The sequence below is a fragment of the Dipodomys ordii genome, unplaced genomic scaffold (genome assembly GCF_000151885.1).
Source record: "Dipodomys ordii isolate 6190 unplaced genomic scaffold, Dord_2.0 Scaffold147, whole genome shotgun sequence".
Classification (NCBI taxonomy): Eukaryota; Metazoa; Chordata; class Mammalia; order Rodentia; family Heteromyidae; genus Dipodomys; species Dipodomys ordii.
Window position 1 is genome coordinate 1,148,025 of NW_012267363.1, and position 18,150 is coordinate 1,166,174.

The 18,150-nt window shown below is 56.7% G+C and overlaps 2 protein-coding genes across 2 annotated transcripts; one reads left to right on the forward strand and one right to left on the reverse strand.

The window, feature by feature from the left end:
• On the forward strand, positions 1-10,663 carry Fam171a2 (family with sequence similarity 171, member A2; the record flags this gene model as incomplete). The annotated part of the gene is given in 8 exon segments (XM_013031938.1): positions 1-94; positions 3,282-3,509; positions 3,739-3,831; positions 7,905-8,063; positions 8,143-8,322; positions 8,404-8,520; positions 8,622-8,748; positions 9,148-10,663. Coding segments are annotated over 8 exon segments (2,475 nt in total), but the record flags the coding sequence as incomplete, so codon positions are not given.
• Positions 10,664-11,203: 540 nt separating this feature from the next.
• Grn (granulin) lies at positions 11,204-17,412 on the reverse strand. Its single transcript, XM_013032049.1, has 13 exons — positions 17,340-17,412; positions 14,959-15,103; positions 14,729-14,854; positions 14,530-14,614; positions 13,980-14,092; positions 13,750-13,888; positions 13,536-13,663; positions 13,191-13,317; positions 12,858-12,955; positions 12,526-12,771; positions 12,095-12,328; positions 11,779-12,009; positions 11,204-11,673 (listed from the first exon to the last, which is right to left on the reverse strand). Exons 2-13 carry the CDS (start codon positions 15,094-15,096, stop codon positions 11,536-11,538), a joined length of 1,803 nt encoding a protein of 600 aa, XP_012887503.1. The 5' UTR covers positions 15,097-15,103; positions 17,340-17,412; the 3' UTR covers positions 11,204-11,535.
• Positions 17,413-18,150: the final 738 nt, after the last annotated feature.

An 18,150-nucleotide genomic window follows, 5' to 3' on the forward strand; every position in this document is an offset into this window, starting at 1 on the left:
GTCCTCGCGCGGCTGCTGCCGCTGCTGGGGCTGCTGCTCGGCGGTGCCTCTCGGGCTCCCGGCAAGTCGCCGCCGGAGCCCCCCAGCCCGCAGGGTGAGTCTCGGCCCGGAGGGGCGATGGTCGTGGGCCTGCGCCCGGCGATCGGGCCCCTGCCAGTAGCCTCCTCTTCGTGGTGCTAGTGGATCGGGGTGCATTCTGTCCCTTGCATTGGGGTGGGGTGGGGGCTAAGCGACCTGGGGTCGGCTGTTATGGAGGAAAGTGGGGGGAACTGTCTGGGGCGCAAGTCTCGGGGAGGCACAATGGGGGAGGACGGGGGTCCCCAAGCTCGGCGTCGCCACCCCCTCCAGACTTGTTTTTCTCTCTCCTGGTCCTCGAGGCTCTGCTGCCTGAGCCATTGTCTACCGAAGACACCCGCCCAGGGGCGGGTTGGGGCGGGCGCCCGCGCCGCTGCCCCCCGCGAGTCTCTCGCTCGCGACTCTGGCTGGGTGGGGGGTGCAGGCATCGGCTGCCACCCTGGGCCGGACGGGGGCTGGGAGCCTAGAGATGGGCTTGAGGGGGGGAGGGGAGGAGGGGGAGTGGGTGAGGCTGTGGGCGGGATTGGCTGCTGGAATGGGGTTCTTCGCCCGGGAGCCTGACAGCTTCTAGCCAAAACCTAGGTTTAGAATTCGGGGTGCACCAAATAAACGCTGATCAGCCCATGGTGGAAGAGGGGCTGCAGTTGGAGGGCCCTGAGAAAAAGGGGTACATTGTGATTCTCAACTCCAGGCACACGGCAGGGCTGTGGTCTCGGAGCCATGCTGAGATGGCTGGCTGGCTGTGGGCAGTGCCAGCTGGGAGGGCAGGTGTCTGGGTCCCCGTCCAGCCGGCCTCCTGCCACTCCTGTCCTCTGACCGCTTCCAGATCACCCCCTCCTCACGTCACTTCTCCCCGGCCCAGGTGGGTGTGTGGGATGGGGGTGGGGCCGGCTCCTGCGGTGGGAGAGGCCACGACTCCGCGCCGGTTCCCTGGGAGCTCCCGCGCCTCCACCCACTCCAGCCCTGTGCCCACCTCCCCGCTACGGCTCTCCCTACCCTGCCAGGGAGCTCCATCCCAGCCCAAAGCAGTGCTCTCCACTCCTTCCCCCAACCCGCAGGAGCCGACAGGAAGGGGAGGGGGAAGCGTCTTGTTGAGGGAAGTGGGGTCCGGATGAAGGGAGGAAGAGGTGGGATTTCCTTCTGAAATGAGGCTGACCCTGTATGGATTGTCAGCCTTTGAGACTGGCAAAGGGTCTCCTGCCTCAGTCTCTCCTGCTCTAAGAAGAGAGGAGGTTTTGCCAGGTAGGAAGAGGCTCTAGTTTCTTATGAGGCCCCTCCCTCAAGGCCCTGCACCCCAGGGGAGAGAGCCCAGGGAATTGCCTGGAACCGAGCCAGGATAGGGGGCTCTCTCAGGCAGCTGGCTGGAAGCCCAGGTTGAGGGAAAGGGGGAAGGGAATCCGCGAGGCACCTGCCCAACCCCCAGCTTGGCATTAATGCCTCTTTGAGGCCTTACCTGAACACCTCAGTTTGGTTTCCCTAGGCCCCGCCCTTCTCCCAAGCCCTGGCTGATGGCCTCTGAGCTCAAGGCATTCCCTCAAGTGAGAACATTTCAGACTCCTGGGTCCCCTCTTCCCAGCTGCTCTGTCCAGCTGCTTCTGGCCCCGGGTAAGGCCAAAGAACAGTCCAGGCCCTTCCAGCTTCCCAGAATTCTTACTGTTTGTGCACGCACACACACACACACACTCACACTCCTTGGAGAGCTAGAAAGCAGGAGTGGGCCTAGTGGGCCCCAGTCAGCACCATTAGGCTCTGTCCTGAAAGGTTGGGAAAGGAGGTGGTCTCTGGTGAACAGCTGGATGGATGCCAGGGGCAGGCGTGGCACTAGCTCTGAGTGGAAGCCTGAGCTGAGACACCTGTCACTCTTGAGTGTTCGCCCCACATGTAAGGCCTTCCTGAAGTCTTTGAGGCTCCAGACCTCTCTATGCCCTGCTGCTTTTAGACTTCCTTCTGTATCTGAACCCCTCTAGATTTTCATCCAACCCCCAGTGCCCAACCCATCTACCTCCTGGGCCCCATCCTGAGGCCTCTGAACCTTTTCAGCCATGACATCCATTCTTAGCAGCCAGGCAGGGGAAGAGCAAGGCATGGTGTAGTGGAGGGGTAGTGGCAATGGGGCCCTATCACCCCCCCTCAGAGCCCAGGACACCTGCAGGGCCAGCCCCGTCTGGACTGTCTGGACTGTCTCCTGCTATAAGCAGCCCCGGAACTGAGAAGACATATGCTTCCCTTCCCAGTCCCCTCCACACTGGTTTCCCCTGGACCTCAGCAGGCCCCCAGATTCTCCTTCTCCTTGCCAGGGGCCCCAGCTCCCTGCCTGATCTGGGAGGAATGAGGGCGTTGCCATAGTGACTGCTGCGGACCAGCTATAGACAGGAGGGGGAAGGGTCAGGAGATCCTTGCTTGGGCTTAAGAGTTGGGATGAGTCCCTAAATCTAAAGGAAAACAGGTGTGTGCAAAGGACTCGGGAAAGGATGAGTGATGGGAGTGAACAATTTCTTGTATCCCCTTCTCCATGTTTTTTGAGAGAACTCAAACTCGGACCCACCTCATCTACCTTCCAAAAGGCTCAATCTTGACCTCTCCCCTGTCACCTGCGGTGCTACCTTCTCCCTTATGCACCCCTTCTCAGCCCTCTCTTTCTCTCCTCTCCACAGACAAGTGGCTAAGAATTTAGATCTTAGATTTAGACTACTATCTCTCTCTGAACACTAGCTAGTCTTTGAGCCTCAGTTTTGTTGTCTGTAAAATGGGCCAAGGGTACATTTTATCAAATTTAATACATCATTGACTATAAGACACATGATTATTTCATGCACCAGTAAGAATGGGAATAATGCTGTTAGGTGTCATTATGACATCATCAATCACAGACACAACCTGGGTACAGAAATGTTGATGAAATACAGTAAACATGTCACCATCCATTCTCTCAGGCTGCTGGTGGCTGAGGGTGTAGCTTACTGGCATGCTTCATGTTCAGCATGCTCAAAACCCTAGGTTTGATCCCCAGCATGCAAACATAAGCAAATACTAGCTCTTATTTTAGAATATCTGCTTTGGAGTCAGCTCCCAAACCTCTTGTAGCCAAAGTCCCCTCTGATTTCTGGATTGCCCTCAGTTCTCCTCCTTCTGCTCCTCCTCCTCCTGCTCCTCCTCTTCCTCCTCCTCCTCCTCTTCCTCACTCCTTCCCCCTGTCTTGCCTACAGAAATCCTGATCAAGGTGCAGGTCTATGTGAGCGGGGAGCTCGTGCCCCTGGCCAGAGCCTCTGTGGACTTGTTTGGGAACCGGACCCTGCTGGCTGCTGGCACCACAGACTCGGAGGGTGTGGCCACGCTGCCCCTCAATTACCGCTTGGGCACCTGGGTGCTAGTCTCTGCTGCCCGCCCTGGCTTCCTCACCAATTCTGTGCCCTGGCGTGTTGACAAGCTGCCTTGTGAGTGGAGGAGCAGGTGGAGGGGGGTGGGCAGCAGCTGACCCTCCCTCAGCCCCTACTCAAAATAGTCCTTGGGGGCGGAGGGGGGCAGGCAGACTTGATAGCAGCTGCTGCCTGGGCTGGGGTATACAGAGGGGCAGAGGGAGGAGGAAGCCACTGGGATGCAGATGCAGGGGACGCAGGGTGGGGGGCTTTTCTGGCACTGACAGGTCAACCCTCCCTCTTGCAGTGTATGCATCTGTAAGCCTCTACCTGCTCCCTGAGCGGCCAGCCACTCTCATCCTCTATGAGGACCTTGTACACATCCTCCTAGGCTCTCCTGGTAAGCCCCCCCCCCTCCGCCTTCATTTCACATCAGCTCCCTCCCCCTTCCCTGAACCTAAGACCTCTGCTTCTTCACATGTTAGCTGGGTGCCTTAGGCATGTCAATTAACCTCTCTGAGCCACATTTGTTCATGTGGAAGGTATGGAAGGTAGTTATCGACATCATCATCAACCCTGCAAACAAAAGGTGTTCAATAAATATTTACAGTTGACTGGGGTTTCTCGTGGTTTCTACTCTCCCTCTGTTCTTACCTCCCTGCCACCTGCAGTGGATCTCCACGTACTTGTTGTACGCTTGGCAATGGGAGAAGGCCATGAGAGAGTCCTTCCGTAGATTGGACTCTCACCCAGTACAAGGCCCAGAACAATGCACAGGGGTCCTTGTGTATGCACAGGCTTTCAGTCTCCCTCAGCTACTATTTCCTCCTACTCCTGCACCATGCCAAGTATGTTATGATGGCTGACGCCAGGCACAATGGTAGGGAAGAACAGCTCTGCTCCCTACCTTGTGGAGTTCACAGGCAAGTAGGAAGTCAGACAAATGCCATTGCAAACCCTGGAATGGTTATAGAGCAGGCAGGCAGCTGAGAAGGCAGCCATGTTTGGTGTTGAGACACCCCTGCTCTTGGAGTGGAGCTGGCTGGAGCTGATGGGAATTTAACGAAGGGATAGTGGACCCTGTGAGCTCTGGAGGGGAAAGCGAGCAGCGGTACCTTTGCTCCAGAGGACCTGGGTGTCATCAGTGACTAGGCAGGAGGGGCAATGAGAGCATTCTAGGGCTGAGGGCTAAGAACATGCTGGGTTGCACAGAGGCCAGACACTATGTGGCTGATATTAGCCACAGTGGGAGAGCTTGAGTCCTGGTTGGCAAATTACTCTAAATTACTGTTGCTTACTATCCATACGTGTGTGCCAGAACTGAAGCTTGAATTCAAGCCTGGATGTTGTCCCTTGGCTTTATCCGCTCAAGGTTAGCACTCCATTTGAGCTATAGCTCCACTATAGTTCCAGCTTTTTGGTGGTTAGAGTCTTATGGAGCACCAGTGGCTCACCCCTGTAATCCTACCCACTCAAGAGGCTGAAATCTGAAGATCACAGATTGAAGCCAGCCTGGGCAGGGAAGGCCCCATGAGATGCTTATCTCCAGTTAACCACTTTAAAAAAAAAAGGGAGAAGTGGAGCTGTTGCTCAAAGTGGTAGAGCACTATTCTTGAGCAAAAAAAGGATCAGGGACAGTGCTCAGGCCCTGAATTCAAGCCCCATGACCAAGAGAGAGGGGGGAATGGGAGGGAGAGGATAAGAATCTCATGGACTTTCCTGCCTGGACTGGCTTTGAACCACAGTCCTCAGATCTCAGCCTTCTGAGGGGCTAGGATCATAGGTATGAACCACTGCACACAGCTTTGCTGACTATCTTTATCCCTCTGAGCCTTGTATGGTAGAGGCTTCTCAATGTCCCAGAAGGATTATAAAATGCCAAATAGTTTCTGTTGCCACCTAGCTTCTTGACTTCCAAGGGTCCCACAGGTTTTAGTATAAAGCTCAGGCCCCTTCACAACGTTGGCAGTGCAGCCAGGCATGGTTGTATGTGTCTATGATCTCAGCTACTCAGAGGCAGGAGAATCAGAAGATCAAGGCCAGCTCAGGCAAAGTCACCAAGACTCCATCTAAAAACAAAAACGAGTACAGCTTGCAGTGACATAAGGAAAGCTGACAGTGCCTTCTAGACCCTAGCCGCCATCCTCAGCACTGCCGGCTCTGAAGGCCTGCAGGTCCTTCCCGTCCTCCTGGAAGGCCTTTCCCTCTTTCCTTCTTGAATGTGTTTCACTTAGTCTTCAAGACGCTCCAGGGCCTTCCCTGCTGAGGGGTGGGCCAAGCTCCCAGCATTTAGGAGAGACGCGATGGGATGGGGGCAAGTGGGTGGGCCATGGCACTCAGGGGCCCTTGCATGCATATAATGTAGTTAATAATAAAGACTTCTACTGTCACACTTATTACAGGGGTTACTATAGGTAATCTGGCCATCATTTCATACAGCTTAATGTTATCACACACACTGTTTTATATATATATATATATATATATATATATATATATATATATATATATACACACACACACACACACTTTTTTTTTCTTTCCAGTTGTGGGGCTTGAACTCTGGGCCTTGGCGTTGTGCCTTAGACTTTCAGCTCAAGGCAAGCACTCTACTACTTGAGCCACAGCGCCACTTCAGTTTTCTGGTGGTTAACTGGAGATTGAGTCTCACAGACTTTGCTGCCCAGGCTGGCTTTGAACCACAGTCCTCAGATCTCAGCCTCCTGAGTTGCTAGGATTACAGGTGTGAGCCACCGGCGCCAGGCTTGGAATTGTTTTTATGTCTATCCTCTCCACCAACACATACACACACACACACACACACACACACACACACCACCACCACCACCACCCTAAGCTGTCTAGTGTAGCCATTAGCGATTTATGTCCATTTAAATTGAAATAAATTAATGATTTGTTATTATTATTTTGCCAGTTCTGGGGCTTGAACTCAGGGCCTGGGCACTGTCCCTAAGCTTCTTTTGCTCAAGGCTAGCATGCAACCACTTGAGACACAGCATCACTTCTGGCTTCTTCTGTTTATGTGGTATTGAGGAATCGAACCCAGGGCTTCATGCATGCTAGGCAAGGACTCTACCACTAAGCCACATTCCCTGTCCTTCTTATTTATTTTGTCAGTGATGGGGCTTGAACTCTGGGCCTGGGCACTGTCCCTGAACTCGTCAGCTCATTGCTAGTGCTCTACCATTTGAGCCACAGTGCCACTTCCTGTTTTCTGAGTGGTTTGTTGGAGATAAGAGTCTCATGAAGGTTCCTGCCTGGGCTGGCTTTGAATTGTGATTCTCAGATCTCAGCCTCCTGAGTAGCTAGGATTACAGGCGTGAGCCACTGGCGACCGGCTTATTTATTTTTGTGCTGGTTCTGGGGCTCTTTTTCTCAAGGTTGTCACTCTACCACTTAAGCTCCAATTCTGTTTTTTGGTGGTTAATTGGAGATAAGAGTCTCGCAGACATTCCTGCCCAGGCTAGCTTTGAACCATGATCCTCAGATCTCAGCCTCTTAAGTAGCTAGGATGATAGGTATGAGCCACCAGGTCCCAGGAAGAATTCATTAAATGCTTAAAAATTAAAAGTACTAGTAATATGGTCCTGTGGGTATCATGGTGGGTAGCACAGATACATTCTCTGCAGGAAGTTCTTACAGTACCATGGAGGATAGCATTGCACTATACCATGAACTTAAAGGCAGGGAACTGTCTTACTCATCCTTGCATCCTAGGATGGAGAACACTGCTTACCATGGAAGAGATGTTGCTAATTGCTTGAGATCCTGAGCCTCATTATCTTATAGGTTTACATGTTTACTTATTTATTTTGACAGTACTAGGGTTTGGATGTTTTTTTTCTTTATTTTTCAGACAGGGTCTTGCTTTTGCATAGCTCTGGCTTTAGACAAGAATCCTCCTAGCTGGGCGTCAGTGGCTCACGCCTGTAATCCTAGCTACTCAGGAGGCTGAGATCTGAGAATCACAGTTCAAAGCCAACCCAGGCAGGGAAGTCTATGAGACTCTTATCTTCAATAAAAGCACTAGAAAACCGGAAGTGCTGCTGTGGCTCAAGTGGTAGAGCACTTGCCTTGAGCTGAAGAGTTCAGGGACAGAGCCCAGGCCCAGAGTTCAAGCCCCATGACTGGAAAAAAAAAAAGAAAAGAAAAAAGACAAAGAAGAATCCTCCTACCTCTCTACCTCCCTCCGGGTTTGTAGGCATGCACCACCATGCCACCATCCCTTGCTCATTTTATAAGGAAATAACAAGCAAGCAACGTGCTAAGGGTGACAATCAGGATGGGAGTTTTCAGGTTCATGTCCCTAACAAGGGAACCATCTATGGCTGTCCTGTTCTCTCCAGGTCACCACCTCTCTGGCCTCACCCAGTGGCTCCTCTTCTTCCATACCTGCTTTTTTGTTCTGCTCTCTTGCCCAGGCCACTGCAGGCTCCCTCTCTCTCCATCCAGGTGCCCGCTCTCAGCCTTGGGTACAGTTTCAGCGCCGGGCAGCCCGTCTGCCAGTCAGCTCCACCTACAGCCAGCTCTGGGCATCACTCACACCTGCCAGCACCCAGCAGGAAATGAGGGCTTTTCCTGCCTTCCTGGGCACTGAGGCATCCAGCTCTGGTAAGCCAGGTGCCTGATAGGGGATACAGAAAAGAACCCCTTCCCACAATTCCTTAGCACTTGTGTCCTCTTCTTTCAGGCAATGGCTCCTGGCTAGAGCTCATACCTCTGGCTGCTGTAAGCGTCCACCTGCTGACAGGCAATGGGACAGAAGTGCCCCTCTCCGGCCCCATTCACCTGTCCCTGCCAGTGCCCTCAGAGCCCCGTGCTCTGGCTGTGGGCACCAGCATCCCAGCCTGGAGGTTTGACCCCAAGAGTGGTAAGTGTCTCAGGGGGTTGTCAGTACTGGAGTTTGGGGGGAAGAACATTTAGGAGATTTATGCACCCCGGGCTCTCCTAGGACTGTGGGTACGCAATGGCACCGGTGTGATCCGGAAGGAAGGGCGGCAGCTCTACTGGACCTTCGTCTCCTCCCAGCTGGGCTACTGGGTGGCTGCCATGGCCTCCCCCACGGCTGGTGAGAGTGGTGGGTCATCGGGGCAGGGGGAAGAAAGAGGAAACTTGGCAAGTGGCAGGAAGGACAGCCATCCCTGAACACTAAACCCTTGCCTGGCACAGGGCTGGTCACCATCACGTCGGGCATCCAAGACATTGGTACCTACCACACCATCTTTCTGCTTACCATCCTGGCGGCTCTGGCTCTGCTGGTGCTCATACTGCTGTGTCTGCTTATCTACTATTGCCGGTGAGGGCACCAGCCCCAGCCCCTAACTCCTCTCACCTCAAAAGATCTGCTCTACCACTGGTGTTGCTGAGCCCAGGGGACCTAGGCCAGCTCTCACTCCCAGGGGACCCTAGGACAGACCCACTCCTAGTTGGCTGAGATGCTCTTCTAGGTTCTCAGGCACTTCTAGCGCGCGCGTACACACACACACACACACACACACACGAGTGTTTACCCCATGGGAACCCAATTGTAGCTGCTGGACAGGGCCCTGCTTACCACAAACTTTTCCCAGGCCCCTGCTACAATACTCCCCACTTTCTGACAACCCCAGGCGTTGAACCCGATCCTCTGTCTTCATCATGGGGAGTGTGCTGCGGGCTTTTCTTGATGGTCCTCCCTCTGTTCCCTCCTCTCCAGGAGGCGTTGCCTGAAGCCCAGGCAGCAGCACCGCAAGCTGCAGCTCTCGGGGCCCTCTGATGGTAACAAACGCGATCAGGCCACCTCGATGTCCCAGCTCCACCTCATCTGTGGGGGACCCCTGGAACCTGCCTCTTCAGGGGACCCCGAGGCCCCACCACCAGGACCCCTCCATTCGGCCTTCTCCAGCTCCAGAGATTTAGCCTCCTCCCGGGATGACTTCTTCCGTGCCAAGCCGCGCTCGTCTAGCCGCCCGGCCACCGAGCCTCCGGGTGCCCGCGGGGCCGAGGCTGCAGGGCTCAAGGGCGCCCGCTCCGTGGAGGGGCCTGGCGGGCTGGAGCCGGGCCTGGATGAGTACCGGCGGGGACCGGCGGGGGCCTCGGCCTTCCTGCACGAGCCCCCCTCGCCGCCGCCGCCGTTCGACCACTACCTGGGCCACAAGGGGGCGGCCGAGAGCAAGACCCCCGACTTCCTGCTGTCGCAGTCGGTGGACCAGCTGGCGCGGCCGCCGTCACTAAGCCAGGCCGGGCAGCTCATCTTCTGCGGCTCCATCGACCACCTCAAGGACAACGTCTACCGCAACGTCATGCCCACGCTGGTGATCCCCGCGCACTACGTGCGCCTGGGCGGCGAGGCGGGTGCCGCGGGGGTGGGCGACGAGCCCACCCCTCCCGAGGGCTCCGCCCCCGGCCCCGCGCGCCCCTTTCCCCAGCCCGATCCCCAGCGCCCGCTGATCCAGGGCCACCCGGGTGCGGGGGGCGAGGGCGGCGGGGCCGGCGGCGGTGAGGGCTGGGGGAGCGGGCGCTCGGCGCCGGTCAGCGGCTCGGTCACGATCCCGGTGCTGTTCAACGAGTCCACCATGGCGTAGCTCAACGGGGAGCTGCAGGCGCTGACCGAGAAGAAGCTGCTGGAACTGGGCGTGAAGCCTCACCCGCGCGCCTGGTTCGTGTCGCTGGACGGGCGCTCCAACTCGCAGGTGCGCCACTCCTACATCGACCTGCAAGCGGGCGGCGGGGGCCGCAGCACCGACGCCAGCCTAGACTCTGGCGTCTACGTGCACGAGGCGCGGCCCGCGCGCCGCCGGCCCCCGCGGGAGGAGCGCGAGCGCGGCCCCGCCGCCGCCGCCGTGCCGCCGCCGCCGCCCGCGCCGCCCGCGCCGCCGCGCCTGGCGCTCAGTGAGGACACTGAGCCCAGCAGCAGCGAGAGCCGCACGGGCCTCTGCTCGCCGGATGACAACTCGCTGACGCCGCTGCTGGACGAGGTGGCGGCGCCCGAGGGCCGGGCGGCCACGGTGCCCCGGGGCCGAGGCCGGAGCCGCGGGGACAGTTCCCGCAGCAGTGCCAGCGAGCTCCGGCGCGACTCGCTCACCAGCCCGGAGGACGAGCTGGGGGCGGAGGTGGGCGACGACGCCGGCGACAAGAAGAGCCCGTGGCAGCGGCGGGAGGAGCGGCCGCTGATGGTGTTCAACGTCAAGTAGCTCCGCCCCCTCCCGCCCGGGCCCGCCCCCAGGGTGCGAACCCCCGGGAGCCCCGAAAGGCGTCCTGGGGCCTGCGAAGCTGTTCCGTGGTATGTGCTGGGTAAAGTCGTGGGAAGGGGCCCTGGATCTGCCTCCAAGCAGGGGGAGGTGGGAGGGGTCCGGTCCCCCACTGGGAGGTGCTGGGGAAGAGGGCTGGGGGTGGGGGGGGAAGCAGTGCCTGTATAAAAGTGGCTGTACATAGAAAGTTCTATCTTGGGAGAGAAGGAGGGGTTACCCAGCCTGGGCTGCTAGTGAGGGCTGGGAAGGGAGGGGGCGTTCTTTGTGGACCCTTGGGAGGGGAGGGGGTGCTGCTTGCTGACCGGCCCATCTCTTGGGCTGCGATGTCACAGGGCCGGTGACTGGGGTAGGCCTGGGGACTAGGGGGTACGGTGATGGGGCCCACCGTGGGCAACAGCAAATATAGAATGGTGAGGTGAACGCCTTGTGTGTCTTTCTGTGTAGGGTGAATGTTGGCACAGGACAAGGATCCCCGTTCAGGGCTCTCCTGGGGAGGTAAGGCAGGGTGGCCAAATCAGACAGTTAAGAAAGTGTACAAACTTTATTGGAGCACACGCACGCGCGTACACACACACACACCACCTGTGGATAGGGGAAAGCACCTGGCCACAGGGTCCAAAGAAATTGGGCGAAGGGGTGGCAGTTTGTATTGTAATGTGGCTTTTTGCCACTGTCCCCTAAATGAGGAAGGCCTTAGATGGAGGCCCCCACCTTCCATGGTAGTGGAGTGATTCAGAGTTGGGGGGGGTCAGGGATAATTAGGGGGAAAAGGAGCGAGGGAGGCCTGAGCAGGTGGATGCCCTCTGGACAGGGTCCAGAGGGCTGAGAAGTGTCTTCTGTTCCTCAGCTCCTCCTTACAGCAGCTGTCTGGGGGCTGGGAAGGCCGAAAGGTTATCCCAGCGCGGGTTCTGCCTGCGCAAGCACTTGGTTCCCTTGGCCCCACAGCGGTAGCCGCTAGGACAGCAGTGCCGCCGATCTGCACAGCAGACACCCTGAATAGTTGGGGGGGGGCGGGGCGGCAGAGAGAGGAAACAGTTAGACAAGGCAGAACCTGACCCATTCCCATCCCCAGTGCCAGGGTCAGAGGTGGCACTGACCTGATGGTAGGGACAGCAGGCCCAGTCCCCTCGGCTGTTTTGGCAGCAGGTTTGGTTATCATGGCAGAAGTGTCCTGCCCCACACTCCACATCATCCACACCCTCATTAGGGCCGAGAAGCAGGCGGGCAGCAGGACGGGCAGCGTCCACTTCCTTCTCACAGGATCGGGCCTTCACATTGCAGGTGTACCCCGCCGGGCAGCAATGTTGCCGGTCCTCACAGCACACAGCCTGCAGTGATGGAGTGACATCACACTCCAGCCTCCCGTCCTCCACACCACACCCCCTTATTCCAGGTCAGCCATCAGACACTCACATGGGGCAGCTGGCAGCAGGCCCAGCCCCCACTCAGGTTTGGGCAGCAGGTCTGCCCCACTGGGCAGCTGGTATGCTGGTCACAGCCAGTGTCTCCTGTGTGGTTCTGGGGAGCCTTGCGGGCAGGCATTTTCTCTAGTCCAGCCACTAGCTTGTTTCCCTTCTGGCACCTTCCCTCAGCCACACATACGTAGCCCTGGGGACAGCAGTGCAGGTGGTCCGAACAGCAGACAGCCTGGGGGATGGGCAGAAAAAGTGTTCTAGAAGTTGCCATGTGGGCAATTGTCTCCTGTCTACAGCTCCTCTAGCTGGGAGATGAATCTCAGAGCTAGTGCCAGCATGGGCTAGGAAGTGTACAGAGTATAGCACGGTGGCCACCCATCTGACCAGGCCAAGGTACTATCACCCCAGTGCTGCCCCCTACCCAAGCACCTCTGGGATAGGACAGCAGCCCCATTCCCCAGAAATTAGTCGGCAGCAGGTGCTGGATTGGGGACAGCTGGTAACATCATCACAGGAAACATCATTCTTCAAGGACTGTGGGTCTGGCAGGCTGAGGCGGGCTGGGATCTTCTTCACCCAGGGCATCTGGAAGCCTCCCTGTTCGCAGGTTCCCTTCTCAGTGTAACACTTATAGCCTGCCGGGCAGCAGTGTATATGGTCCTCACAGCACACAGCCTGGAGTAGACAGAAGGGCCAATGAGCACAAGGCCTCAGCTTACTGCTACCTCTGCTCAGCCCAGCCCACCCTGGTACTTGGGTACCTGTGTAAATGGGCAGCAGCCCCAGGCTCCTGTCTGAAGACGACAGCAGGTATAGCCATCTGGGCAGCTCACCTCCATGTCGCACTTCACATCCTGCACTGTACAGGAGAGAGGACAGGTCAGCCTTGTGGATGGGGTCTACCCAGTTGCAGTCTCCACAGCCAGAACCAGGTGTTATAGATAGAAGGCAGAATGTATGCCACCCCGCAGTGATCCCGAGGCAAGACCAATGTGGGGAGGTGGCTGCTGCCTAATCTCTCCTTGCTATCAGCAACCATCCCCACATCTGATCATGGAACAGTTTGGTGGAATAAGGTGGTTTGCTTGAGGTACCTGTGTGTGCAGGCAGCTTGCTCAGGAGGTCTGTAGTGTCATTCTCCTTGGAGAGGCACTTGCTCTGGGTCAGGTCACACACAGTGTTCTGGGGGCAGCAGTGCTGGTGGTCGGAGCAGCAAATGGCCTGGGTGAGGACCAGAGGTGAGTCTAACTTCCAGTCTTAAGTGAGCATAGGAAGCAGCCAGGCTTATGCTTGGCACTGCTCCAGTCCCCCCACTAGGGGGCAGCATGAGCCCTGAGCAATCAGACAACTGACCCCAGCCCCTGGATCCCCCTGTAAGGCAGTGTCCAGGCCAGGGTGGCTGTAAGTACACAGCCAAGCTGGCTCCAGCCCTCACTCACATTGGGCATTGGGCAGCAGCCATAGCTTCCATTGGGCAGCTTGCAGCAGGTAGAATCATCAGGGCACTGGCTCCGTGCATCAGGACACAGAACTGAGCTGGGCAAAGCCACTGGACGAGGAACTAGGCCTGAGGGACGGCCAGGTGGAGGGAACTTAGCTAGGAGTCAGATTAGGCCTCACCCCAACCCCCAGCCTGAGGTTCTCCCTCCTCACCTGCCCTATTAGTGCTTCTTTGTGCAGGGAACTTCTTTGCTAGGGGGAACGTGCCTGTGGGTGTGACACAGCGGGTGTGAACCAGGTCACAGGTGGCCCCATGGGGACAGCAGTGCACCCTGTCTTCACAGCAAGAGGCCTGAGAAAAACAGCCATGGATGTACCTTTGCTACCCCCACCTCTAGCCATGCCCCCCACATCTTCTCACTCCCATCTCCCCACACCTGTACCTGGGGCAAGAGGCAGCATCCCCAGGAGCCATCAAGCATAATGCAGCATGTGGAGGAGTCGGGGCATTCAAACTGGCTATCAGGGCACTGGATAGCACCCAAGAGGTCATTATCTGTGGACAAGATGATCAGGATTCCACCAGCCCAGCCCAGTCAATGAAAGCCATTTTCCCCATCACTCAAGGAGCTTTAGCATCAGAGCCTGTAGGTCCAGCTCTAGGGGCTCTAGGGGTTGCTACTAGAGCCCAAGATCCACTACCGCATTCTCCCTGTAAGAAAGACCCTGCCTCAGAAAGATGACAGGGTGGGGCATCCAGTGAAAGTGGGTTGTCATTGAATTAGCCTGGTGTGGTCTCTTCCTACCCCACCATACCTATATCCTCTCCTGCTCCCTCCGGTCCCTGGAGCTGCCTTCTGTCAGAGCATTAGTACATGTATCATATGAATGAGAGCACAAGGACAGGAATCGGGACCACCCACCCAGGTGGCTGGGGTCCTGAGCACTCTAGGCTCCTATGTGTTCCCTGCTCATCCCCAGCCCCTGTCGCACCTGATCTCTGGAAACAGGATTGCCCATCAGCACTACAGTGGAAGCCCTGGGGGCAGCAGTGATGGCCATCCCCACATGACACGGCCTGCAGGACACAAGGAAGCCTGTGTGGGCAAGGCCCTTTTACCAGAATAGGAGGGTGCAGGGAAAGAGTGAATGCAGCTCTAAGCCCCTCCAATCGAGCCAGTGGCACGCTTACCTTTGGAAAGGGGCAGCAACTGGAAGTTCCAGTGATGGTGAGGATGCAGGAATGGCCAGCAGAGCAGTGGGCATGAGTCTGGCAGGGGCTGCCCAGACGCTGGCTCAGCGTTGTAGGCCACTTGTCCTAGGAAGAGAGAGGATTAAACCAAAGGACCTGTGCTGGGCTCACCCACTGCAGCCAAGGCTCCAGGGTTATCAATTCTTGTCTAGGGCAGGAATGGCACCCACCAGGACAGGGTTGCAGCAGCTGTAGCCAGTTCCTCTCGGGTCCGGGCAGCAGGCCACAGGGCAGAGTTGGCCATCTGGGCACTGTGTTCCAGCCACCAGCCCTACCCATAAGGCCACCCAGCTCACCAGGGTCCACATGGTCTTTCTGCAGAGTACAAGGAACGTTCATCAACCAGCTTAAGCCCAGATCACCCTCAGTTCTGAGGCTGTGCTCACCAAGGGGCATGCCTGGACTCACTGCACCTCCCCAACAGCTGCAGGCAGGAGGACAGAAATACGGATTGATTCAGCTTCCTACAGGCACCCCTTGTGTTATACATGCACCTGCATGTACCCATCAGAGCATTTGCACATGTGTGGATCGATGTCTCCACTCAAGGCCCGAGTGTCTGTGCGTGAGTGTGTTATACAGGCTTAGGAGAATACTGAAGGCATGTGGTTTCTGTGGGCCTGATCTGTGAGGAAGTGGGACAACCCTGAGGATATGAGGAAGGCCTTAGAGACCATGTGGCACGACAGGGGTGCGAGGAGGGAGTCCTACCAGCCAGCCAAGTGTCTGCTTGATTGATGTTATACTCCCATCTGCAACCAGCTAAAGCCTTTCAGACTGGAGCAATCACATGATCATATGGGAAACCACAGAGTTGAGAAAGTGTGAAAGCAAAGTGTGAAGCAAAGTGGCAACAGAGTCTGCCCCTTCCCTAGAAGCCAGTCACTGCCTGTTCACAACTGTCCTCTCAGCCAGGACAGGGTTAGGTTCATAGGCTGGATCATCCTTTGAGAAAGTTATGTTCTGAAGCCCCCTAACACTACCAGGGTTCCTTGTAAACTCCCCAGTACACCCATTACCTCTGCCTCTCTCTCTCCTACCCTGGCCATGAGCCTCAAGAGTTTTGTCCACTTGGCTGCCCATCTGACTCAGCAGGAGAAATAGAACCTTGTCTCTGAGTGAGCACTATCTCACTTCCCTAACAAACTTGCAGCAGCTCCCCACTGGGGGAGCAAAACCAGCAATGTCTTGTGAGCTTCTCAGGACCCAGTTACAACTTTTCTCAAAGCAGTAACAATCTCCTTCATTTCTCAAAGAGGGAAACAAATTCAGAAAGGTTGTCACATGTCATACATGAAGTCATAGGGATGACAGGCTTTCATGGCTCCAGAGCACATTGGACCTGGGTTTGTATCACCAGTGGTACCCTAGACACTGCCAGGGAACAGACCCCCCCCCAAGGCCCAGGTGGACAGAGGTCTGAGATCTACATGGAGGGAAAGAGACATCAGTATTTCTTGGGGAAGTGACAGAAACAAAGGATCAGAGATTGCCTAGAAATTCCACTTAAGGACTAGTCCTGGAATTGCCACCAACCAATTGTGAGGGTCTTAGAAGTTCCTTTCTTGTCTGTTTGCCTCAATTCTCCCGTGTGTGGTTAGCAGGAACCCCTAACCAGTATGTGGACATTGTTGGGAGCGTTCTCTACTTAGCCACTCAAATCTTCCTCTCCTTCACCTGGTGGCCTTTCACCTCTCCTTGCCCCACAGTAAAGCAGCCACAGATGCCCCACCAGCTTCCTGAGTGTCCAGTGGCGACTCTCAGCAGGCAGCAGAGGGGAATCTGGCACCCTGCTGGTTTATCTATACTTTTCTTCCTGTTTAGCCCGAGGTGTGGGAGCACAGCGTGTGCTTCTGCGGAACACTCGCTGCAGGCGCACAAAGAACGGGGGGGGGCGGGGGGAGACAGGGTAGGGTTCAGAGTGGCCACCACTCTCACCCCCACCTCACGGTGTCCAAACAGCCAAAAGGCAGCCCCTGAGCTCCGCAGTCTTCCGCCAGGGGGCACCCCCAACCCCGAGTGTCCAGGGGAGAGGAATTTCCCAAAAGGCGAGTCAATCCAGTTGCCAAGGGGCAAGGAAAAGAGGCAGGGAGAGGCAGAAGTTAGCTGTCCCACCCTCCACCGGAGGAAGGCTCGCAGCCTCAGCTCCCAATTCCTCCTCCCTGCTCCCTGCCCCCAAGGAGCCTCCAGCTAGGGGAGGTCGGCCCCCCAACTCCAAGCCACTGAGAGGCCCACCCACCACCGCCAGAAAGGGACACGGCGGGCACCAGTCGACCGAGGCAGAAATGCTGGTGCAAGGACAGGGCGCGCCCCGACTTCCCGGCATGCGCGACCACCCTGTTAATGGGGTGGGGTCGCTGCAATTACTCCTTATCTCCTTTCCCCAAAAACCAAAACCCCTCCCCTCTAGTGCATCAGGAGTTCCTATCAGCACGGGTCTTCCGTTGTCTCAGGGCTGAGACCCCAGAGGATCCTCGAGCACACACGTTTCCGCAAGGGCCTCCCTCCCCGGGCCAGGGGCAGAGCGAGGTGCGCACCCTCGCCTTCCTACCTGAGACCGCGTCCGTGCTCCCTGGTTAGCCAACCCGGGTCAGCTCCCGGCCTTCGGCCCCTCCGCGAGACGGCCCGCCCACAGAGGTTCCCATTGGCCAGGGATGCGGGATCCCGCACTCCTATTGGTTACTTTCCCCACATGGAGGCGGGGCTGTCCTGGAAGGCTGAGTTTCTTTTTCACTCCATTCGCTCTCCTATTTCCTCTCTCCCCACACCCCATTTCCCTGAATCATGTGATTCGAGAATCATATGACACCGCGGCCCGCATCAACAGGGTTGCTGGTGTTTGCTTCCTCGCTGGCCTTTGCTGGTCCTTCATTCCCAGGACAGTTTCCTAGAGATGAGGACATTGACAGCAGACAGTGCTGCGCCCCCGGGAGGCGCCGTCCGGGGCGTTTGCGGGGTGTCAATCAGATTCTGAGTTGCAGAAAATTAGGCTTCCTTTTTCACTTCTGTTCAACGAACTCTGATTTAATGCTAGGCTGTGGGGACTGAAAGGAAGTCCAGGACAAAGATAAACAGCTTCTAGGTTTTGCTTCCTCAAGGCGCTGGGGATTAGTGCCGCAGACTGGCTCAGATTAAATGCATGGTTCTAGGTGTGTCCTGAGTTAGGGCTATGTTTAGGGAAGAGGCTGAGGATCGTCTCAAAGGTGGGAAGAAGAGTTTCAAATCCACCCTGGAAACACCTCTTTGGTCTGAGTCCAACAGGATTTTAAGTGGCTGAAGGCGAGAGTTTGGGGCTGGTTGCACAGTGGTGTCAAGAAGAAACTCGAAAACCAGATGGGAGGAAGGGGCGCTGTGGCTCAAAG